This window comes from Ambystoma mexicanum, chromosome 9, assembly GCF_040938575.1.
Source record: "Ambystoma mexicanum isolate Mex_15411 chromosome 9, UKY_AmexF1_1, whole genome shotgun sequence".
NCBI lineage: Eukaryota > Metazoa > Chordata > Amphibia > Caudata > Ambystomatidae > Ambystoma > Ambystoma mexicanum.
This window is the reverse complement of record NC_090931.1, coordinates 859,335,254-859,360,381: the sequence shown is the minus strand read 5'-3', so window position 1 is coordinate 859,360,381 and position 25,128 is coordinate 859,335,254. Positions and strand designations below refer to the sequence as shown.

Sequence of the window (25,128 nt, the reverse complement as noted above, 5' to 3'; positions counted from 1 at the left end):
GCAAGGGTGGAGAGACACATTGCATGTACACTGAGCAATCACTTTTATTTACACAATACATAGCTACACATATTCAATGGGCCTGCAACATGAGGAGACTCGAGAGAACAGAAAATCAAATTACAATCATTTAAACCGTGATGTGTATTTCTCAATGAGCTCTGCTTTAGGTGGACATGGAACAGAGGCAATGTTGGGTGGCAATGCAGTTGTCCCCTGCACAGGTTCGTTCACAACTCCATGTATGTGCCTATCTAGGACATCAACAATAAGTCTCTCAATAAACTCATATTGCATATCCTCAAACACTGGTTTGATCACCCATTGTTTACTTCTTTTAGTGAAGGCCTTATTGTAGCGAAGCGTCCCTAAAGTTCCGGTCGTCCTACTTTGTTGACGGCCAACATTATGGTTATGTGCCAAGACCGCTAGAAGAGTCCGATTTATCATGCCCTCCATGCCGAAATGCAATCGTTTTGGCCTGTACTTTAGACACATATTGTGGAACACCTCCAAATCTCCTGTGTGGCAGAATTCCGTGAGTCCCCTCAAATCTCTTGTTATAGTTTTATCAAATACAATCTTTTCAATGGCTTTGTGAGTGGGTGATGAAGGAATCAACCACTTCTTCTTCCGTGCCTCCTCTGTGGACAAATGGCCATGTTCACAATTGTGGAAATGTTGGTTTGTGGTCCAGCGGTGAACGTTGCTACAGTGTAGCATTACTGACCGCCATTTTTCCAGTAAAATTTCCAACGACCCTCCACATGTTTTTGAGCTCCACCAAAGATGGTTGCTGATTGACTTGGGCCACTGTGAAATACCTTGCATATCTTTTTTTTTACCTGCAGCCGACATTTTTTTATTGATTGTTTTTGCAAGATGCCAAACGTCAAATTGGTGATTTATATTTTTGTACTCTTCTCTCATTGTCTTGGCAATTGAAACGTGTCTGTCCGTGGCTATCAGGTCGATCACCATTCCCCGCGATTGTAGTTCTTGCAATGATGCTACAAAGCCAACTTTCTCCATGGCCACTGAGGATGTGCTTTGTGACACCTGCACGACCACCGAACTCACAATTTTCTTACTTTCCATGTCCTGAAAGTGGTAGGTGCAGTACTTGGCTGAAAATCCTGGGCTGTCGCACTGTCCATCACCGGCTAGCCTGAACCGTTTGACCGCGAATGTACTATCAATAGACATTTTTTCCATACTCCAAGCTTCGCTAATGGCTGGAAATAGATAATCGGTTTGGTATTTGTAGAACTGAGTTTTCGCAATGAAATGGATTCCCACAAACTGAAAGAAAGACTCTAACTTTTTAAAACTTGAACCACTAAAAAGTGCAGCCGCTGCACAAAGTAGATTGCCTGCTGGCAGTTGCCCCAGCATGGGTTGTGCAGACCATGAGAAAGGATGATATTTTGTACAGGTGGCATGTATTTTAAGGTTAGTGCCTCGAATTGCACGAGTCACATTAATCAATGGCTCCCCACATACTTCCCCACCAACCGAATGCCCACATTTCATCCGAATAATAATATCAATCAAACAACTATCGAATACAATGAATTTGGCCTCTTTCCTTATACTGTCACTCTGCATCCCAGCTGGTTCGGCCTGTAACGTTGAGGACATGTCACTCACATGAAAGGTAGAATCTCTGATATCGTCTTCCGCTATGTTCAGTGATATTGATGGTGTTTCATTGTCGTCCACTTCATTCTCTTCCATTGCAACATCTGTTCCTTCTCCGGCGATGGGTGGATAAAACAATTTCTTCAACTTTCTCGCGGTCTTAGTTTTTGCGGGTGTGGATTCTGTAAATTGATCTCCGACTGCATCCGAACTACCAGGAGGACATTCACTATCAATGGCTGGTGGTGGTATAGCTCCGTTGTCAATCACTTCATATTCTTCCCATTGGCACGATGCATCTCCAGTCTCAAGTCCCTGCCAAAACGTTTGACAAGCAACATCTCTCGTTCGCTTCACTGTCTGTGTAGATCTAGTTCGTACACCCACTCGCAACTAGAGGACAGATTGGAAAAGGGATGTTCAGTTTAAACACAACTTACAGTATTGAACTATTAACAGTGAAAAACAACATAATATAGTTACCAGGACACTAACCTTCTTTTGCTTTCTTTTCTTTGAAACTTTCTTGCCTCGAACTTCAACATCAGGACGCTGTTGCTCCGACTCGTGTGTGCATGTCTCCGCTTCCTCTTGCGCTGCAACGACTATATTTTCATGATAAGCACATCCATCACGCACTGACGCTCCATCGACTCCCTGAAACATAGAACTTTCATTAGTATGTATAATAATATTGAAAACACAAAATGTACTTGGGGACCAATACCCACGTACATCTCAATAGCAAAACACGAATGAACGCTTTGTGTAGAACATTCAAACGACAATTATTCACGCATAGTTGATCTAGTTAGATGGAACTGTCAAGATCCATACCTCGGGCTCCTCATAGACTTCCATTGATGATATTATTGAAGATGATGCTTCAGTAACTCCCTGAAACACAGTAATTGCATTAGTATGGTTTTCTATTTTGTTAAAAAGAACATAAACATTGTGCAGGCGTCAACGGCTCATCTAAATAGACCTGCACAAATGATCAGTTGTCTAAAATAAATAATGGATATGTAAATATGATTCGATTTGCTTGATCGTATGAAGTTTCACCACCCAGAGATCTGCATCAACTACTAGTGGTGATGTTCTTGTAGAAGAAGCTCCGTCATCTCCCTGAAACATAGTACTTGCGTTAATAAAGAAGGAAGTATAGCGGATGTAATCACGTCATATGATTTCGCTTGATCGAACTGTCAGTATCCATACCTCGAAATGCATAAGAACATCAAGGGACGATGTAACTGCGGTGCACACTTCTGCAAGCTGTTGCGCCGACCCGTAACTGCATGCTCCCCCTTCTTCTTGGACTAATGCTCCATCGACTCCCTGAAACATAGGACTTTCATTAGTAATGAACACAATATTGAAAAAAGAAGACACATAGGAGGGCGACGACAGAAGGACATATCAATGGCTAAAAACGAAAGAAACATTGTGTGTAACAATCACGCTACAAGAATGCAAGATGTGATGATCTCCATCGATGGAACTGTCCGGAAACGTACCTCGAGCATCTGAGTGACATCAACGGTTGTCGTCAATACGTTGGACTCCTCAGCATCTCCCTGAAAGACAGTACTTGCATTATTTTGGATAACAATAATTATAACTGAAAACAAAGACTAGAGGACGAGTACAAGGGTGTACCATTAGGTAAAATAATTACACGATAAATTAAAACTATTGATTTACATGCCTAAAACAAGTCAGTGGCATAATAGCCAAGTAAGATTACCCGATAGGCGCTTGAAGTGGCTGATGACTGCAATAACGACACGGATGGAGAATCTTCCGCCTTCATATTAAGTGGATACATAAATGGGGAAATTATTGTTAGCTAATGCTACACACTACCGCAAGGCCGAGAGATAAATACGTAAACTTGACTCACCAGTGGAGGGATGTGGACGAATAGAGTGGGAATAGCGGTTGAGAGCAATTTTTGCCTCGCTCGCGGTGTGTTCTTCTTTATTAGCAATGATGTGGAGTACATGTCTGAGCTAAAGTGCCTGCTGCAGATGCGGTATCGATCACCCCTCTTGTCCGCAAAGACTTCTAGGACTCTACTTTCAAGCTCAGACGGTGGATATCCGCAATATCGGACCCATTCTCTTATCTGATCTATTGTCTTAGGGAAAACATGCATTATAGTACCTTCAGATTTATTATGGGTCTTCGAAGGGCAACCGCCAATGGAACAGGCAGGCATTGTGGAAAGTTCTGAAAAGTAAAGATCAACAATTCTCTATGAATACCAATGTGTTAAAAAATTAAATGACACATAAAAGGTTCAATGCAAGGTTCGTTTTGGTTCTTGGAACTATACACGTTATTCACATGCGGATAAGTATTTGAATAACTTTAAAAAAATAGAAAAATAATTTGACTAAACTCTGAACATGTGACTAGTTACTTGCATGTACTGTCTTGAACGAAAAGAAATTGGACGCAAAATGATTATGGTACATGGCCTTACCTTGAAGAACAAACAGTTAGATGCAGGGATCAGAGTAGTTTCTTGTCGTAGAACAGGGAGCAGTTCACAGGTTGCAAACTGACGAGTTTCCTCGAAGTGGTCACGGAAGTTCACAGAGACGAAGAGCAGATAACCAGCACCTTCACGGGTTGACTAGCAAAGCGCAAAGAAGTTCTCATTAGAAATATGAAGTGGGTTATAAAGAATTCGAAACAGGGGTGTGTTTGTGAATGAATGACGTGTATATGTCGTGGCATTATGCGGTTTGCAGGGGGCCGTCCAGCGTGAGGGGGGATGCTTGGCAGGAGACACGGGGTCTGGAGGTATACATGGGAACAACAACCCATGCTCTATAGACCACTTTGAAGTGTACATGGTCTTTGGCACCTCTTGGCCTTTATCGCTCCCTGACAGCTCCACTTGCCAGCACAAGTACCCCGGTGCAAACTGCCTTTGATAGGGCGGGGGGTGGATTGGGGCGGTGGTCGTGCAGACAAGACACAGGAAGACTCGTGAATGGAGACACACTTATGTGGATTGCAGGGGGCCGTCCAGCGTGAGGGGGGATGCTTGGCAGGAGACACGGGGTCTGGAGGTATACATGGGAACAACAACCCATGCTCTATAGACCACTTTGAAGTGTACATGGTCTTTGGCACCTCTTGGCCTTTATCGCTCCCTGACAGCTCCACTTGCCAGCACAAGTACCCCGGTGCGAACTGCCTTTGATAGGGCGGGGGGTGGATTGGGGCGGTGGTCGTGCAGACAAGACACAGGAAGACTCGTGAATGGAGACACACTTATGTGGATTGCAGGGGGCCGTCCAGCGTGAGGGGGGATGCTTGGCAGGAGACACGGGGTCTGGAGGTAGACATGGGAACAACAACCCATGCTCTATAGACCACTTTGAAGTGTACATGGTCTTTGGCACCTCTTGGCCTTTATCGCTCCCTGACAGCTCCACTTGCCAGCACAAGTACCCCGGTGCGAACTGCCTTTGATAGGGCGGGGGGTGGATTGGGGCGGTGGTCGTGCAGACAAGACACAGGAAGACTCGTGAATGGAGACACACTTATGTGGATTGCAGGGGGCCGTCCAGCGTGAGGGGGGATGCTTGGCAGGAGACACGGGGTCTGGAGGTATACATGGGAACAACAACCCATGCTCTATAGACCACTTTGAAGTGTACATGGTCTTTGGCACCTCTTGGCCTTTATCGCTCCCTGACAGCTCCACTTGCCAGCACAAGTACCCCGGTGCGAACTGCCTTTGCTAGGGCGGGGGGTGGATTGGGGCAGTGGTCGTGCAGACAAGACACAGGAAGACTCGTGAATGGAGACACACTTATGTGGATTGCAGGGGGCCGTCCAGCGTGAGGGGGGATGCTTGGCAGGAGACACGGGGTCTGGAGGTAGACATGGGAACAACAACCCATGCTCTATAGACCACTTTGAAGTGTACATGGTCTTTGGCACCTCTTGGCCTTTATCGCTCCCTGACAGCTCCACTTGCCAGCACAAGTACCCCAGTGCGAACTGCCTTTGATAGGGCGGGGGGTGGATTGGGGCGGTGGTCGTGCAGACAAGACACAGGAAGACTCGTGAATGGAGACACACTTATGTGGATTGCAGGGGGCCGTCCAGCGTGAGGGGGGATGCTTGGCAGGAGACACGGGGTCTGGAGGTATACATGGGAACAACAACCCATGCTCTATAGACCACTTTGAAGTGTACATGGTCTTTGGCACCTCTTGGCCTTTATCGCTCCCTGACAGCTCCACTTGCCAGCACAAGTACCCCGGTGCGAACTGCCTTTGATAGGGCGGGGGGTGGATTGGGGCGGTGGTCGTGCAGACAAGACACAGGAAGACTCGTGAATGGAGACACACTTATGTGGATTGCAGGGGGCCGTCCAGCGTGAGGGGGGATGCTTGGCAGGAGACACGGGGTCTGGAGGTAGACATGGGAACAACAACCCATGCTCTATAGACCACTTTGAAGTGTACATGGTCTTTGGCACCTCTTGGCCTTTATCGCTCCCTGACAGCTCCACTTGCCAGCACAAGTACCCCGGTGTGAACTGCCTTTGATAGGGCGGGGGGGGTGGATTGGGGCGGTGGTCGTGCAGACAAGACTCGTTTGCCGCAGGGCCTCACCAAGGAGAGGCCATCTAACTGCATGTAAGAGGCAGGCTGCAGGATCTAGTACATGGAAGGCACGGGGTGAGTTTATAAATACCTCCCCCTCCCAGGAGAATATATGGGTGCAGTTCACCCTGGAGACCCTGGATGCCTAGGCAGTTAGTCAGCAGCAGGCTGGCCTGTGGTGGCAAGGCGGCACGGGCCAGAGGGGGTCATCTCTGTACCCGGTGCCCAAAAGGATGATTTATTATGATCAACCATATTGATTATTTACCTATAACCATGTTTTGTATCAATAAAATCCAACGGCCTTTTATTGCCAACGCTTGAACAAAGTGGTGTGGTAAGTATTTTTGGGGGAGGAGGCAAGGCCGGGACACTTGATGCCAACCCGCAAAATAACATATGTATGTCTGCTGCATATGGGTTCAACGGTTATGTGGATTGAAGGTGGGCGGCCAGCGTGAGGGAGGATGCTGGCCGGAGACATGTGGTGTGACAAGACAAGGCACAGGAAGACTATTCAATGGAGACACACTAGATTCATTTAAAAAATCAAAACAACCATTGTTAAAATATATGTTGGGTTTTATTTTAGATCTTAATTTCAATTGAACATAAATAATAAACATTACACATTGTAAAGTTCCGGTTGCAGCACATCCAGGGAAAATCCGCGGTATTGTCCACTGTCGCTGGGGAAATGTTGTCTAATGGCAAGTACCGCACAGGCAGGTATTACTCTCCGAACGCGGTGTCCGAGCCTCCCATGAAGCCACCAAGTGAAGCAACGATAGGCCACCAGCCTGTACCACCTGTGAAAAAGAAAGATGCAAACTGTATTAAAATGACAAAACTTTCTTATCACTGTCGATTCAGGTAAAAAATGTCATTCTGCTTTGAAAAAAATTCTATCTAGAAAATGCACAATATGGAACCAATTTACATGCATTCGATTGATATGTAGATGTAATTTTATATGTGGGAGACGACCATGAAATAGTAGTGGCATCACTGACATCACAACCAGAGTATACTTACTCGTTACTCGGATTACGCGGACGAACAGTGCCGCGAAGTTCGTGCATAAGCACCATCATCATCCTCAACACGGTCCGTGAGAGGCAGGCTTCCCTGAACTCTGGCAGCTCGGTGATGCATTGCGGACTTGGCTCGCCTTCCGAAATGTGGCCAAGCACCCGGAATTTTCACGGCAGCAGCAGTTCTCCTCCTCAGTTGGCATTAGCTTGCACCGATTGCACGTGCACCAGGTGGAGACGCCGTCCATGCGACATGGTCCAGGCTCTTCATCCGTTGACTGGTCCTCCCAACTGCCGTCCGAATCCCCATCGTTTTCGCGTGCTTGCCTTTCCAGTAGTTCTTCCTCGGTGTACTCGGGCTCGTACATATACGACATTATTGTAGCCATTGTGTGGTAAAGAAAGTAAAATAATTTACAGAGATGGTACAGGTGTTCACAAGGCCTAGAAGCGGCGAAGGTAGCTGACCAGAGCACATAAACGAGTCACAGAATACTCAAAGTAACACAGAGAGAGTAATGGAATCGAAAATCTGCTGCTGTGTGTTGTGAAACGGTGTGTTTATACTTATTGAGGAAAGAGGCGTCCTGCCATTTCCATGGCGACACTTCATTAGCTGAGGCGCAGCGATTGTTGACACGAAACGTGCTTTGGCGTTGGGAAATGGGCGGTACGCGTCTGCTGATGTCAGGCTCAGGGGCGGGGGATTTGATTTAGTGCCGCAAAAGCAGGTGAGCCAGGTCGATGGGGGGAAATGATAGGATTATCAGAAAATGGCGGCTGATTTCGAGTGCGTTAATGGACGAAAAGTTGGGTAAGGTCCATAGGAAAGTTTTCTACGATCTACGGAGTTATGCTTAAAAACACATGGCCGAACCGTAGGGACAATAAAAAAAAAGTCCTGGAACTATCCTTTAACTTTACAAACACTAAAATTATAAAGTTTAGAAATAGGATCCCTAAATGAAAGTATATTTGGGACTGGCAATCAACTATCCCTTAAGTCGCAACAGAATATAAATATGTGGGAGTGATTATGCACAAAAGATAAACAGATAAAACAATGGAAAACAAATCACAATGTGGATAAATATTAGCTTCCAGACTAAATATATTTCATAGGCGTTTTGGCGACTTTTCTCTTAATCCTGCCTGAATACTGTATTAACAAACATTTTTGCCAGCAATACTATATGGATTAGAGGCAACAATAGATGACGTTAGCTCGTGGCTGAACAAGCTAAAGGGATGGTACTGCAAAAAATGTCTGGGGTTACCCAAGGTCACGCCTGTGTGTTTGATTAGATGTGAGCTGCGATTGATTTAATTAGTTACAGAATTGAAAAATAGGAAAGGTTCTTTCAATCTGAATCTTCTGTTATCAGTAACAACCAGACTCCCTAATATTTTAAAAAGGGGCTTCTTTTAGGCAACAATGCACAGATATGTTTGTTCAAAGAGTCTGTGGAAAAAGTCTTTAAAGAAATAGAATTTAATTGGAATACTATAGGTCCTTTAACGGCACAGCAAAAATTGCACAGGAAGAAATCAAAATGATGAGACTGGCAAACAAATGTAATAACTATATTAATATTTGCTTTAGCAAAAGAATATCACAGACTCTGTGCAACATTCCTGAACATGCAGCCATAGATAACATTTCTCCCGGACAAGACAGCACAGAGAATTCTACTGAAATTCAGATTCTACCAATTATGAGACAACTGAAGTTGTAGGGGCTTGTAAGGCCTAGAAAGAAGTCTTAGATGCTGTAGTTAGTGCACCAGGTTAAACGAAATAGAAAATTCAAAACATCTATATACCGAATGTCCCAGTTTGAGAGACTAAAGAAGCCAAATATTTGGGAGATGTGCTTACAATGAAGAGAACCTGGGATGGGATGAGGTTTGGGTACGATGTATTGGTGGGGGGACAAGTGAGTTTAAATTGAGCAATTGTCGCTTTCTGGCAAGAATTAATGAAGAAATTGACTGAAAAACATGCCATCAGGGAAGACATCCCTATTTTTAAGGACGTAGGTCCAGGTGCTTTTATAAACATGCAAGGATCTAAAAAGGTCTTAACGTGAGTAAATTGTGAAATGAGTATATAATGATATTTTAAGTGTAACATAATATTAACAATGAACTGCTTATTTAACTTTTGTTTATATAAAATGGTGTATAATTGTATGTGTATATTTTATGCATTGTGAAATTGTTTTGTACCATAGAAAATATAGTGTGTAAGGTTTAAATTGCAAACCAAATATGCACTTTAAATAAATAAAATAAATAAAAGTAAAAATGCATACTCCCCCAAAAAAGTAATTTTACTTCAAGCTGAATTAAATAGCAAGTATCATTCCCTCACTTAAACATTTCATCTGCCGCCATGGTTTTATCCATGATCACATAACTTGGTAAATAGGAGAAGCCAATTGCAGTTTACTTGTTCCTTATTGTACTTATACAGCATTGAAACCCAAAGGATGGTATCACAGGCCTGACAAAGAGTAACACAAGAGATAAGGAAGCATAAGAAAAAAGACCACCACCTAAATCAAGATAATCGTGACATAAGGCAGGATGACTCCTAGTCATCAGATTCACAATCAACAACTACGCTGTTGTTCGGCTGCATAGGCCATGCGAAAGTTCTCCACCTTTGCATGGAATGGTGTGACCACTATGGAAGAGAAGTGGGTTATCAGGTAGCACAAAACAGACCAATTACCGGTAAACTTAATGACCAACCACCCAGGCCTGCAATAATTAGGCACTTTTAGATTAACGAAAACACAAAGGATGAAGAAACAGCAGTTTATATATCTTTGGGGTGGGTGTTGATCTGTTTGCAAGCTCCATCACAAAGGTACTCCTCGTCAGGTAGCTTTGCAGCCCCCACCCATGTGTAATTCTCTTTATAGGTTATTTGCTCAAATTAAAGATGTAAACATGTGGGTAAAACATCCATGAGAGTAGCAGTGCATCAGGAATCATGACATTTTGAGGAGTAACTAACTGTACAATCAATATGAGTAAAGAAATGCTCTAGACCGTACCCATGTCGTAGAAGTGGGATCTCTCTCTGGCGATTACCAAGGAGGAATAGACACTCTAATTTGTTATGTTAAGGGGACATGTCAATGTCTAAGACCCAAATCTCTGCATAAGCAGAATCGTTTACATAGATATGTCTGATCACAGTGACTTTAGGCAAACACAAAAATGTTGGTAGACTCACCTTGCATGGCTTGATTCACTTTCTAAACAAAATGCTAGCAACGTATGATTTTCTCTTTTTTTCCCCTTTGTTTTTCAGAATTTTCGGAGAAGCATGGACAGTTTTTCGGCAAAACGATGTGGAAAGCCTTCTGAGTGAGAGGCTACGAGAGTTCCTTGCAAGTCAATACCCTTATAATCAGAAAGTGCCTGCACTGGTGGCCAGTCTACTTCAGCTTCTGTTCAACGTCACTGATGAGTTCCTTCCTGAAGTGCCGGTGAGCTCTGCGTTCTATAACAGCAGCGCATCCATAGGGATCATACACCATCTACTAGAGAAACTTTGGCAGATTGCCCTACAGGACGCAGGGCTTGAGAACCTGAGGAACATGACACAGGTCTGGAACAAGATTTTGCAAGCCTTCTTTCAGGATTTCCAACTCTTCAATGACCTGTCCATGGGCACCCTATTTCCACAAAATGCAACCGACCCATCAATAATGGAACTGGAGACACTGATTGCACACTTGGCCTCAATGAGCGACGGATCCTTTAACATGAGCTCAACAATAATCAAGATCGTCCATGTTCTGAACAAGCCAGAATTCCTCCAGCTCATGCAGACTTCTCAGGATGCGATCCAAGAAAACCACAGTTTGATGCAAGTGTCTTCGGCACTCCTCGAAGCCCTACAAACCTTCAACCACATCCTCCGTACGAACAGCACTGCCAGTATCCATATCCCTGCTGACGTCTATCTGGAACAGGTGTTAAACTATCTCAGGTCAGATCATACACTCCAAAGAATCCTATTCATCTTCGGTCCTTATTTCAACATCACTGCAGAGCTCCCGTTTCTGCATGTGGATGAGATGAGAGCTATTGCGGGCAAAGTGCTGTCATTTCTCCCCCCACCCAACCTGCTGAATGTGAGCACGTTCACTCACAGCATTCCCTCGGCTCTTGTCACTCTGTTTTCTGAGTACATTACCGAGGACGAGAAAGCGTTGGTAGAGAGTGCAGCAAACACCATCCTTGTGGTCATGGAATCAGTGCAGATGTGTGAAACTAGACAATCAAATTGTAGCAGATATCTCGATGAATTCCAACAGCTGCTTGGAGACATTGTACAGTTTTTAACAAAACTGGAAAACAACAGCTTGGAAGAAAAAATTGATAAATCTTCACTGCTGCATTGTACATTCTACAATGAGACTCAGGTTTCGCTGGTCAATAGTATATTTTATTTTCTTTGGTCTTCTAAAGGAAAACCCATTCATTCTGAGATCGCATTTTCTGTGTTTGAGAAAGTTCTCTCAGCGAGGGACTTCATTCTGAATATCACCACCAATGGAAACCTCAACCTGACTCTTGTTGAGTCGTTCACGGGTTCCACGAGGCCCAATACGAGTGAATTGAATACCATACTAGAGGTTTTTGCCTCATCCAATGCTTCAGAATTTCTTCTTCAAATCCAGAATGTTCTGCTCATCCCTTACTCTAATAATCACACTGAATCTAGCTCAGTGCTGTGCACGCTGAACCTAGCTCTGCGCCTCACAGGCCTCCTGCAGAGACTGCACTTGCCAAAGGCCTTGCAAGATAGACTTGCTGTGGTCACTTCAGTTATCACGTTCTGGATGCGAGGGATTAGGGAAGCGGAGGTCACAAAAGATCAGCAACTCCACTATGTGTACAACCTAACAATGATTGCATTTGAAAATGAGCCTCTGCTCAGCTTAATGCACAGTGCAGTTTCAGCCATTGTGGAGAACTTAAACAGCATTCAAGCCAACCTGAACACTTCCATCTTGCAAAACAACACGACCATTAGAGCATTGTTGGAGATGTTGCAACCCCAAGAGTTTGGAATCTCCCTTTCTAACATGTCTGCCGGTTTCTTTTTGCCGACCAAAGACCAGCTGGAGAAGATGGAAGCACAACTGCAGATTGTAAAATGGTATACAGACTATGCGAAGAACAAATCAGCCGGCTTGGCTAGCTCAGAAATGGGCTACTCTTGGTATTCCCTTGCACAGCTCATTTTAAGCAATACTTTGACCAACATTCAAAATGACTCGCCCGTTCACTCCCTTCTAACTTACACGCAAATCCTTGCAAACTCTCTCAATCAATCCCACAGCTATCCCACATTTCTCAATATTTTAATAGAAACATTACGGAACAGCTCCTGGGAGTTCCAGCAGTTTATAAACTACACTGAGATTGCCATTCATATGTTGTTCCCAAATGAGACAGATGTTTCTTCAGTGCAGGGCATTCCTTGGAAAGAGGGTACTCTGCATGTTGTGGGGTCTGCATTGAAGCTGTTGCAGGAGTACAGCGGAAACAGTTTCACGAGCACCAACACGTCACTGGGCTTTCAATACACACAGACATTCCTAGAAATGCTGAACTACATCAGTAGAATGCTTAGGACCATCAGCACACTTAATCATATTGTGTACCCTGATTGTGACCAAGACACTTCACAAAAGGCGTCTGAAATCCTGAAGGAAGGGATACACCTTATTAACCACTTGGGAATGGGGGGTGCTCCCAGCCAAGAAGACTTCTACGCAATCTACAATTTCTCGCACCTGTTATTTGGAAATGTTCCGAATGGCATCTCTTCACTGAATGCCTCTTCACTGAACACAAAACTGGTGGATTCCTCGTTTTTGCTCTTGAAGGTTTTTCTCCAGGAAAGTCATGAAAATGGAAGCAACCCCATGGCCTGTCCGAGCCGAGATGTTCTCCATTTAGCGGTGGACGTCATTTTCAGGAACATCTCACTGCACGAGTCTTTGCTAAAGACAGGCTGTCGGTTATCCTTTGTTTTTCAGTATTTGGAGAATGGGACGTTAACCAATAAAACGCTGGAGGAAATCCTACATGAAGGGCTGGAAATTATTCAAATGGCAGAGGATCTTGTGGAAAGATACAACAACGAGACGTCCTACAAGGCGAGGGAGCAGGCAGTATGCATCCTCTGCTCGTTACATCTTTCTACAAATTTCCTTTCAAAGATGAATGCCCTTGAGGGACACAGGGTTCCCTGGCTTCAGCATATGCATGAAACGCTGACTCTGATTACTGAACAATTAACAAAAAGCAATATAACGTGTGTTGCACTAGAGCCTCCAGTTAGCAGCATCTTGGACAACCTCATCCAAAATCAGTCTAACATGCTCCATTTTACATTCTCATTAATCCTCAATCAAATAGATCTGTATGCACAGGGTGCTCCACCGAACATCTCAGCATCTGACCTCATGTTGTTTTTCAGTTTGCTACCAAATTCCGAATCATGGAAGGGCATCGCCTTTGAACTGCTGCAGGCGGTACTAAACCCTCCAAAAGTCCCAGCATTAGACTTGTTCACAAGGGCCCGAGTAATCCTTGACCACTTCTCTCATGGAAATTGGAACATGACAGAAGTCAGCGAACTCCTGGAGCTTTTCGAGATACTGATCGATTCTTTCAACTTGACGGGCAGTAGTTTGGGCCCAGAGGTCGTCGAAGCTCACCAGTTCCTTGCTGATATCCTGAAAGGTGTGAACTCTCCTGTTTTTTCTAACCTGAGCTCCTCGACCCTGAATCTTGATCCCACTGCTGTTTCGCAATGCAGAAGTTTGGTGGAGATCTTGGCCTCGGCTTCCGAGAACATTTTGAAAGATTTGAAGCTGATACCAACAAACTGGGTTGGCATTGGCTTGACCTCAAACATTTCCTTATTTGCTTGTGACCTGTTACTTTCAAATTACTCTCATTTCAATTGGGCAGAAGAGGTGAGGAAAGCTGAGACAATCATCTCATACATAACACCCTTTGCACCTGCAGGCACTGCAAAATACTTACAGGCTGCTGGGAAGATTCTGCCTGAGCTCACCAATCTTCTGCTGAAGGGAAGTTTAACCTCTAACTACAGCGTAAGGCACATTTTGGAGATGTTGACACCTTTTCTGGAGCTGTACGAAGAGACAAAGGTCATAGGAGATGTCTTAGCTAACCCATCACTGCAGAATCTGCTATCCGGCTTCTTCAAAATGGCAACCGCTGGTGGAAACGGAAGTCAAATCCATGCAGCACAAGAGGCCACCGTGGATGCATTAGACTTTATTCATGATACTTTAGCAGCTCTTAACTTCTCATCGTACGCTGCGACTGTTTCACGATGTTCTGAGATTATAAAGCTACTGTTCAACTACACAGATACTGCTTTCCCCATGGGAAACTCAGTGGTGCGGTAAGTCTGTTTTTTTCTCATCTTAGAATATTGCTTCATAAAGTTGTGAACCAAACACGTTGATACAATACTGCACAATTGGGTAGTCTTGTATATTGTAAAGGTCTATTAAGAAGCATCTAAGTGCCATTTATGTGTGCCGGTTGTATATAGGCTCAGTTCGGAGGGAATGATTTAACAGGCTAGTCGACAGATTGTCAATATGCTGCCTTTTCAGGGAAGAAGAGGAAGGGAATGAGTCAATACTTTACTGCACAGTCAGATGTCTCATTTTTGTATGTTGGGGATCCCACCTTGAGATGATGGAAAGTCACTGAGGGCATAGACGCCATCTCAGTGGAAGCCTTCTCCTCCATGCACATGGGGAAGGTAGGTAAGAAACATGGTTAGAATAGCTATCTGGAGTCATGCCCAGAAGGGGACACAACAATATGCAAAGGAATTAAGAAAGCTTGGCCAAACTGAAGGAAAATCTAGATTTGGCACTTTAAAAGCAGTACTTAAGAGAGGTGCATGTGGGCTCACAACACATGTTTCTCTTCATCGGCTGGAGCTTCCTCGGGAGAATATGCATTTGGTTTAAAATGTAGTCAGATATCAAAGGGTTTTGTGTAGATGAGGGCTTCAGAAATGCCTTTGTCTCTGCAGAAACATAGTTTATGGATCTTATTTAGTTGCTAACTGCAAGTGTGTGTGTCAGCAAAGAGATGTAGGGAGGAAAACAAGGGAAGAATGAAAGATTAAAAGCAGGATGTGAACTGAAGCAGAAAGAGAGAGGTGAAAAGATGGCAGGAAGGTGGAGGAGGGGTGTACAGTCATAAGGAGAGGGTGCCAGACAAAATTATTTCAGTGTTCTTATGAGTGAAGAGGAGGGTATTGGAAGACGATCAGTAATCTAAAGCAGTAAGGCAGTTGTAGACAGTGTCTTGGGGGCAGAGCATAAGCAAGAGACAGAAAGAGATTTGAGAATCAGCTTCGACGTGATGAGATAGATCAAAAGAAGACGTGATCTTGGGGAGAGACGAGATGTGTAGGTGGAGAAGAGGTCCGGGAATTGGGATTCAGGTAGTATCACATCAAAGAGGAAAGAAAGAACGGTGGTTATCAAATTCTAGAATACAAGCGATTATGAGGTACAGTATATATTATGGTGGAGAAAAGAGAGAAATACCAAAAGAAGAAAGAATATTCAGAAGGATAGGGTGATACAACGAACCGTGAATAATAAGTAAGGGCTGAAGCATTGAATTGTGAGACATTATGAGGTGACATTTTACAGAAAAGAGAGCGATGAGCTGACAGTGGGTTGGACAAGGTGAAGGCCGAGCGTTGCGAATAAACAAGGCTTTCAATGATCTTCAGAGAAATTGGACAAATGTTAGCAGGGATGTGAGGGACAACAGAAGGTTTTTTTTTCTTTTGACAGAAGGGGCAAAATGAGAGTGTTCTTCAACAAGGGATGGAGCCAGAAAAAGATGTCGGGGTTAAATAGGTGAAGGTTCAGAGTCCACTGAGAAGTATTTTGTCTATTCTTAAATATCACCAAGTCAGGAGCACAAACCTAGAAAGGTCAGAAGCACATTATGCGTGAGGCCTACGGTGCAGAGTAACGTACTGGAAGTTACAATGATGTGAACTAGTCATATATCACATGCCACAAACAGAACTGTCTCGGTGCTGAACATAAGGTGTCATTAGAACCCATTCAAAGGTACTTTTCATATTTTCAGAATGAAAAGACTCCCACCCTGCTGACATGGTTGATTTCAAGATTCATGCTGCCTAAGGCAACCTGCCTTTTGGCACCCCTATCACTGTGTGCCCTGATTGGTGTTTTACGTCCAAAACACCTTTCTTCTGGTGGAGGCCAGGGTAACTGCCTAGCAGGGATCTGCAAGCAGCAGCTCTCCAACTGTTATGGACTAAAACTCCCATGATCACTCACTATTGACTTTGCTGGATTGGGCTTAAGGTAGTTGTAGTTTAAAACATCTGGAGAGCCCAAGTATGCAGACCCCTGGCCTAGAGTGTCTCCATCTATGTATTTATGTTTTTAATTTCCTATTTCTTTCAATGTTTTGATAAGAGGCAGATTTCAGCGAGCCACTTGAAGGCGCAGGGACAGGGAACAGAAAATCAATGGATCGTACTACTGCCACACAGTCGAGGATGCAATGGACTCAAACAGCATACACCTTAAAACAACAACCACATAGAATATGAATGTAAAGACATTTTTACAGTAAATTACAGGTTGAGCGATGCATTTCGACAGTCACATTTTCAAATGTTAATACATGTGTTGCACTTTACAGAATGCAATACATGATACAACTTGAGGTGGTCACAGGATTTCAGTGAGAAAAGGTGTCTGGCCGCCTTGTTCTGTAAGAGTTGCTGTTGTCGGATGGACTCCTTATGTAGGTACAGTGTTTCAGTAGTCCAATCTGGAGAGAACAAGGGCTTGAGCAAGAGTGACTTTCTGAGGTGTGGTTAGGTAGTGGAAGATTTCCTTCATCATTTGTAGCTGATAATTTGTCGAAGAGTATCCCTAGGATCCTGGCTATGAAGAGACCACAGAACTTGGGCCATGTGAAAAGGAGGTCAGGCCTCCCTGGTGGACTAAAGTATATGTTTTCTATTGTTGATGGATTGATGTAAAGATTATTATCATGGTCTTGTCTTGATTTTTTTGGAAGAAGGAGGGAATCAGCTCATTGTCGATGGATCCTATCTGTTTTGAGTAGGATCTGAAGATCATCCAGACAGATCAGGAAGCAAGGTCTGGAGGTTTCAATCAGCTTGACTACAGGGCATAGATGCAGAAAGCCAGGGATGTTTATGGTGCCTTGGGGGATGCCTCAAGGAAGTTGGAATGATGCTGATGTGTAGTGTGAGAAACATGAGGATGTTCTTCCAAGCAGACCTCGGGAACCCCTCATTCAGGTGGTTTGGCAAGAGAAGTGAATCCCGCCAGCATTGAGAGAATCGAGAGGGGTCAGCACCCAGAAGAGGGGGACACAAAAAGGGGCAAAGTCTAAAGTCCCAAGAAACAGTGTGTTGACAAGAGTGAACCCGGCCGAGGGCTGTCCACTATGAACTGTTTGAAAGACATTGAAAAGTAAAGGGAAGTGAATCCTGTGAAAGTAAAAGGAAAGCCCTAGTGAACCCTGTGGAGGGAGGCTGGTGAGTGCTGGAAAAAACATAGTGAACCCAGTGGAGGGAGGCTGAAAGCAGAGAGGGGTCTGCACCCAGGAGAGGCGGACCCCGGGTGAAGCCATCACCTGAGAAATACGTGAAACAGAGCTCTGTGTTTGTTGTTTTCTTGATAAACCTATCGGGCCCTACAACCACCAAAGGCCTTTATGTTGATAGGAACTGTTTCAGGATCCAAGCCTGGTTGAGGGAGATCCAGGGGTGGAAAGCTATCACCCAACACCACAAGCAACAATGGTCAGCACCTGGAAGAGGGGGACCCAAGCGTGAAGAATCCACACTCTCAGTAAAAACAGGAAACACACTTTCAGTTTGTTGAAGGAACTTTTTGTTTTGTTATTTGAAGACATCAGGCCCTCAAAAGCAAAAGACTTTAAAGAGAAACAAGACTTGGCAATCGACGGCCTGATAGCTACAAGTGTTACTGTGTCGTCCTGTGCTGGGGAAACTCGAAAGTATACTGTGCTCCAAGATCCCACTTTACCCCATGCTCAAAACGTGGGGAAGTGAAACCCAAGCTACTGCATCCAAACATATTATTTGTGAACACTTCTTTCTTTTCTTGAAAACCCTCCCACACCCTTTTTGTATTAGTTGTAAGGTTTGGCAATAGGTTTCTTAGTATAGGCCCTTTTTATTTGACACAACGTGGCTAGGACTGTCGTATTTTAAATTTGATGGTCGACGCTTGCTCCCATCTTAGATTTAGGTTTCGATTGGCAGAGCGTTCTTGAATGAAGACCACAAGATTGATTTCTGTGACCTTCCCATGAGCGGAAGAGGTAAGGCTAGCAGCAAAATCAGAATAGGTTGGAAGGTGTTCAGTGTAAATCATGAACATCTTGGAGGCATTGTTGTTACCATTGGACATGTGGTTTTGTAAGTAGAGTCTCGTTTTCATTGTATTCGTGATAAGCCCACTTCAGGGTTTTGAAAAGTTTTGCAGGTTATTTTGTCTTCTGGAGTTATTTTGGGGTCGATTCATGGAATTAATGTGCGGCGAAAATTCCCGCGCAGAGGTGCCAAAACGTGCGAATCGCAGGAAAAATGCGAAAATCGCAGTGCAAGTGCGAAAATCGCAGGAAAACCAGCGCACAGCGATTCATGGAAGTCTGTGCGCAAGAAAAACATTGGATGTGCGCTAAAAATGTGCGCCGCGCACGCCGGCGCACAGGTCATCCAACAGCGTGCGCCACGGTCACTGCGAAATCGCACATAGCGCGGCGCACATCACAAAAGTAGGCGGAACACGGGGCGTAACACTCGGAATGGGGAACAACGTGTGAAAATATGGGCATCACGGGGGAAGTACAGGAGGCAAGTGCGCGGAACGCCCACACGCTCGCCTACAACCCGTATTCATGGAATCGAATAGGGCAAACCAGCGCACGGTCAAAGTACGCCACAAGAAAGCAGGCGGTAGCGCCCCTGCGACTGAAAGAAATGTGCGCCAAAATGTGCGCTAACAAAAAACACCCATATACAGCCATGATGAATGGCCCATACAGTGTCCCTCTAGGACAAATGAGGTGCAAAGGGGCACCGACAAACACGGACACCCGCTGTGTGAAAAATAGCATGTGCGCGTGTTCCTGGGTGCGTGAGAAGTTCCACACGCGATTAGCCTGGGTACGTGTACTTCAGGGTGCGCGGGAAGTTCCACACGCGATTAGCCAGGGTACGTGTACTAAGGGGTGCGCAGGAAGTTCCACATGCGATTGGCCTGGGTAGGTGGGGGTGCGCGGGAAGTTCCACACGCGATGGGTACGTGTACTATGGGGTGCGCGGGAAGTTCCACATGCGATTGGCCTGGGTAGGTGAGGGTGCGCGGGAAATTCCACACGCGATTGCCCTGGGTACGTGTATTCCGATGTGCGCGGAAGATTCACACGCGATTTCTGCAGGATACGTGTATTTCGGTGGTGCCGGGGAATGCTACACGTGATTTGGCCATGTGGGTCCCCCCAGGTGTGCCCTCTACACCCTCCACGGCCCCTGCAGACAGCCCACACCACAGGGTACTACCCTGCACCCCTGCTCATGTCCCACAGGCAACCCATCCACCATGGCCATGCCCACCAGCCAACCCACATGTCACCTTGCACTACTGATCACCAACACATGTCTCCCACCACCCCCAGCCCCCAGCCACCAGGAGCAGCCTCCACCAGGCCCCCACTCATGTCCCCTATTACCCCCACCCCCCAGCAGTGCAGGGGCAGCCTCCACCAGGCCCCCACCCATGTCTACCACCACCCCCACCCCCCAGCCACCAGGGGCATCCTCCACCAGGCCCCCACTCATGTCTCCCACCACCCCCACCCCCCAGCAGTGCAGGGGCAGCCTCCACCAGGCCCCCACTCATGTCCCCCTGCACCCCCACCCCCCAGCAGTCAGGGGCACCCTCCACCAGGCCCCCACTCATGTCCAACTCATGTCTCCCACCACCCTCACTCCCCAGCCACCAGGGGCAGCCTCCACCAGGCCCCCACTCATGTCTCCCACCACCCCCACCCCCCAGCAGTGCAGGGGCAGCCTCCACCAGGCCCCCACTCATGTCCCCTATTACCCCCACCCCCCAGAAGTGCAGGGGCAGCCTCCATCAGGCCCCCACTCATTCCCCCCCAGCCGTGCGATTTGCCTGGGTATGTGTACTTCGGGGTGCGCGGGAAGTTCCACACGCGATTTGCCTGGGTATGTGTACCTCGGGGTGCGCGGGAAGTTCCACACGCGATTAGCCTGGGTACGTGTACTTTGGGGAGCGCGGGAAGTCCCACATGCGATTGGCCTGGGTACGTGTACTTCGGGGTGCACGTGAACTTCCACACGCGATTGGCCTGGGTACGTGTGAACTTCCACACGCGATTGGGCCTGTGAGAGTGGGGTACATGTATTCCAGGGGTGGGCGGGAATATTTACCCGCGACTGTGCCTGTGAGAGCGTGCTACGTGTATTCCTGGGGTGGGCGGGAAGATTCACAAGTTCGCCTACGACGTGCCAAAAAATAAATGGTCCAATCCTGAGACACGTAAGCCAGCATGAAGCAGGCGTACGTCGACCCGCACAGCATAAAAGTGCGCGCAAACAACAAACAAGCTCATACGCCAGGATGAATATACTATTCCTAGCAGCAGTGGCCGTGGGTTACCAAAGGAGGAGGAGGAGGATAGTGAGGCCCCAAATTTTCACTCCCAGAACCAGCCTTTTTGGGATGCCTGATGACCAGGAGTATGGGAGGTACAGGTTTCCCCCACAGATAATACTGGACCTGGTCAGTGAGTGGGAGGATGACCTCACATCACCCACCCTGTGCTCCCAAGCACTCAGCCCCCTGGAGAAGGTCCTCAATGTACTGCACTTCTTGGCCACAGGATCATTTCAGCGGACAAGTGCCATAGTGGGTGGGGTGTCACAGGCCACGCAGTCACGCTGCCTACACCAGGTCTTGAACATCATCACTGCACGCCCATCAGTCCGTAGGCACATATACCTGCCCAGGACACCTGCAGAAAGGCAGGCTGCCACCCTCGATTTCTACGGTGTGGCACAATTCCCAAAAGTGCTAGGTGCCATTCACTGCACCCATGTGGCACTACGTCCCCCCAGGGCATCTGAGCACATCTATAGGAACCGCAAGCACTGGCATTCCATCAACATGCAGGTAGTATGTAATGCTAAGGGAATCATCACCTCAGTATATGCCAACTATCCAGGGTCCACCCACGACAGCTTCATTTACCGAATGTCTACCCTAAGCCGGGACCTAGAAGCTGGGCGGCATGGCGATACATGGCTGCTTGGTGAGTATGAATGCCACTGCACATGCATGCATGTCAGATGCAGAGTTATGTCACTACCCCACTAATGATACCCATCACCTCCTCACCAGGGGACAGTGCCTACCCTCTGAGCACCCACATGATGACGCCAATTCGGAACCCCATCACGCCTCCAGAGGTAAAATACAACACAGCCCATATTGCAACCCGGGGCATAGTGGAGCGCACATTCGGAGTGCTCAAGTCATGCTTTCGCTCCCTTGACCGTTCTGGCGGGCAGCTGTTATATGCGCCCCCAGTAGTGTGCAGGATCATAGTGGCAGCATGTGTCCTGCACAATGTTGCAACACGCCGGGGCCTGGCCGTGGACATGGTGGTGCCCCCACATCCCCAACCACATGCATGCCCACTGCGCATGGGAGGGGAGAGGGCACGGGGTGAGGCAGCCCGTACGCAGCTGGTGGCTAATTACTTCACATAGAAATCACACCCCAGTGGAGTGCACACAGGCCTGGCACATACCATCTGATAAGCAATGATGACTTGACCTGACAATTAAGACAAACAAAGGGACTGTCAACTGTCAGAACCATAGCAGCCTGAGATTGTTCATGTGGAAGTGTCACAATGTTTGCATCCCTACCTACACAAACACCACCAATGCAGTGTCATGAAAAGACACTTCCATGCTACAGAAATGAATACCCACTTGCAAAACACTACATGAAAACAGTGCCATGTCACCCACCCCCTCCCCGGCACGGACACACAACACACCATGGCATGTCATGCAATGTGAGAGGAAAGAAATTAATCCCCACAACATGCCCCAAGTGTCAGCAGCTACAGTGTCCCTAATGGACTCATGTCCACACATGAAATGCTCACAGTAATGCAGGACCTACAACCCACATTACCAAATACTTACCAAGAATACCAATCACCTACACAACCTCCAACCTACCTTAAACATGACATTACAGACTTAAGAATTAGCTAGCCTCACCACCTGATGATGACAGCCCTCCGAACACTTCCAAGTATACAGTGTTAGCACCACGCAAGAGTGTAGGTGCACTGCTTACAAAATGGACTCCAGTTCCAAGGTGAACCGCCTTGTGAAGACATGAGGAATGGACCTGCAAATATGGAGGATGAGATGGATGCAGAGCCACATATCAATACACCACGCAGTGTACAATACAACAACAATATGCACTATGAATGTATACACAGTATTGACTACAGACTGCCCACACAGCTCATGGGAGTCCAATGTCACCATGTACGTCAATGTCACTTGGGCACACCCTTTGCAAGCCCATGGAAACGGGAAGCAGGAGGGGTGTGTGTGACAAAAACCCAAGCATCTGAACCAAATCCATGACAAGCCTGCATGTGCCCAGCCACAATGCAGCGTATGCCCACGGGAGCCACACAAGGCAACACACTGTCCCAAAAAGAAAATAAAAAATGGCCATTAATGGGCCCAGGGGGGTTGGGAAGGCCACCCAGGAGGTCCGAAGACAAGGTGCACACCAAAACCCACCTGTGTGGATCTTGCGAAAAAAAAACACCTCCATGGGCTCATGGCCTACACGGCTACCCTATTGTGGGAGTATCACTGGTGTCGCTATCCTCACCCTCTGCAGCTGCATCCGGAGGTGGTGGCACTATGAGAGGCAGCCCACGCAAAGCCCTAGTCTGTTCCTCCATGGCTGCAAGCATGCGGGTGTGGTAGGTCTCGTTCTGGAGGATAAGTGTGCGAAGGTCCCCATGCAACAACTCACGGGATGCCCGGACCTCCGCCCTAGTTGCCTGCATCTCAGCTGAGAGCGTACGGGTGAGACGCTCCAGCTGCTGTTCTGTCCTTTGGTGTGTTGAAGCCTCAAGCTCAACAAGAGTCGTCCTGAGGTGAAGGAGTTCCAGCCTCAGGGCTTCCCTGTGGCCCTGGGACTCTATGGAGATGGCTTCCTGCAGAGTCGCCAGTGCCGCCCGCCTGTCCCTGTCGGACGCCAACATGTCCTCCCTGTGTGACTGGCAGATGGAGTCCGTTGCCTGCTGTAGTTGCACCATCAGCCTTTCTGGGGGGACAATGGAAGTGGCCACCCTATCCATGGCCTGAGCCATCATCTCTGATGATGCTGCCTGTTGGGTTGCCATACCGTAAATGGATTGCTCCCATGCGGTATTGCCAGGTGGCGTACGGCCACCACGTCGGCAGGCACCACACCTGTCTGGGGCAAGGCGAACTGCGCCTTGCTGTGCCGGCACTGCCTGAGGCTGCAGGACTGCATTCCCCCTCTGATCTGCTGGCCCAGGAACAGGATCAGATGTCGCGGAGTGTGACCCTGCATCCGTAACCACCAAAGGCGTACCTGCCAACACTGACATCCCCTTTGAGGATTCTAACCCTGGTGCAGGTGGGTCAGACAGAACAGAATCCCTCCCAGGAACACTCACCTGCGGCACGTAGGTCTCATCATCTGAATCAACACCTGAGTACAGGTCGGGGGAGGTGCAGCCAGAGACACCCCTTAGGAGCATGACCTGCAGCAGTTGTGGGTTCTCACCCACCACCACACCACGTCCCTCACTGGTGGTCGGTCGGCCCTCAGACCCCTCCTGGGTCTGCACCATCTCCACAACCCCAGCAGTATCAAGTGCGTCTTCCCCTGCAAAGACATAAAAGAAAACAAATGGAAACAGGCATTAGCACTATGGTACACAATTAGGGCTGAGAGGCTACAGAAACAGTACTTGATTGACACATGTCCCACATGACTAAAACACTCCCATGCATGCACCGTCACTGCGTGTGATGGGGAGGCAGATGGCACACATTGATGACACCAAGATGGAAGATGAACACATTTGCTGCATGCTGCCTAGCAGTGGCATCACACATTGGCCAGTGATTGGCAGGTCAAATACACATGCCATCACACAGATGGCATGTACCCTAGCCATGAAGTGAAGAGGGAGAGGAGGTCACCAATTGTTCATTCAGTCCAGTTTGTTCATATAATTGATTATTTTCATTGTAATGGTCCAAATGTTTAACCTGCAGCTGCCAGTCAAAAATGGTCCTATAGCACAGGGACATGTCCAAACTAATCATGTCCACGAAACTGAGCCAGTCCACTGTACCATAGCCATGTCAGACATGTGACAATAGGACTGAGAAATCCCGAGTAAAAGTGGTGGTATGCAAACAATCTGCCTGAATGAACAGAGGCAAATAAGCAACAGTGTTGTGGCAAGATGACACTCCAAGGGCAACTGGCGTGGTGTTGGGCTGGATGTCTAATGTTGGCCGAAGGGATGCTGCTGTACCCAAATGCT

At 46.8% G+C, this 25,128-nt stretch overlaps 1 protein-coding gene across 2 annotated transcripts in view; it reads left to right on the top strand.

The window, feature by feature from the left end:
* Positions 1-25,128, top strand: part of ABCA12 (ATP binding cassette subfamily A member 12) — a 700,854-nt gene that overhangs the window by 309,351 nt on the left and 366,375 nt on the right. For both annotated transcript variants that reach the window (XM_069615933.1, XM_069615934.1), the window contains exon 12: positions 10,640-14,788. In XM_069615933.1, the coding sequence (XP_069472034.1) occupies positions 10,640-14,788 (4,149 nt within the window). The remainder of the gene's footprint in view (positions 1-10,639; positions 14,789-25,128) is intronic.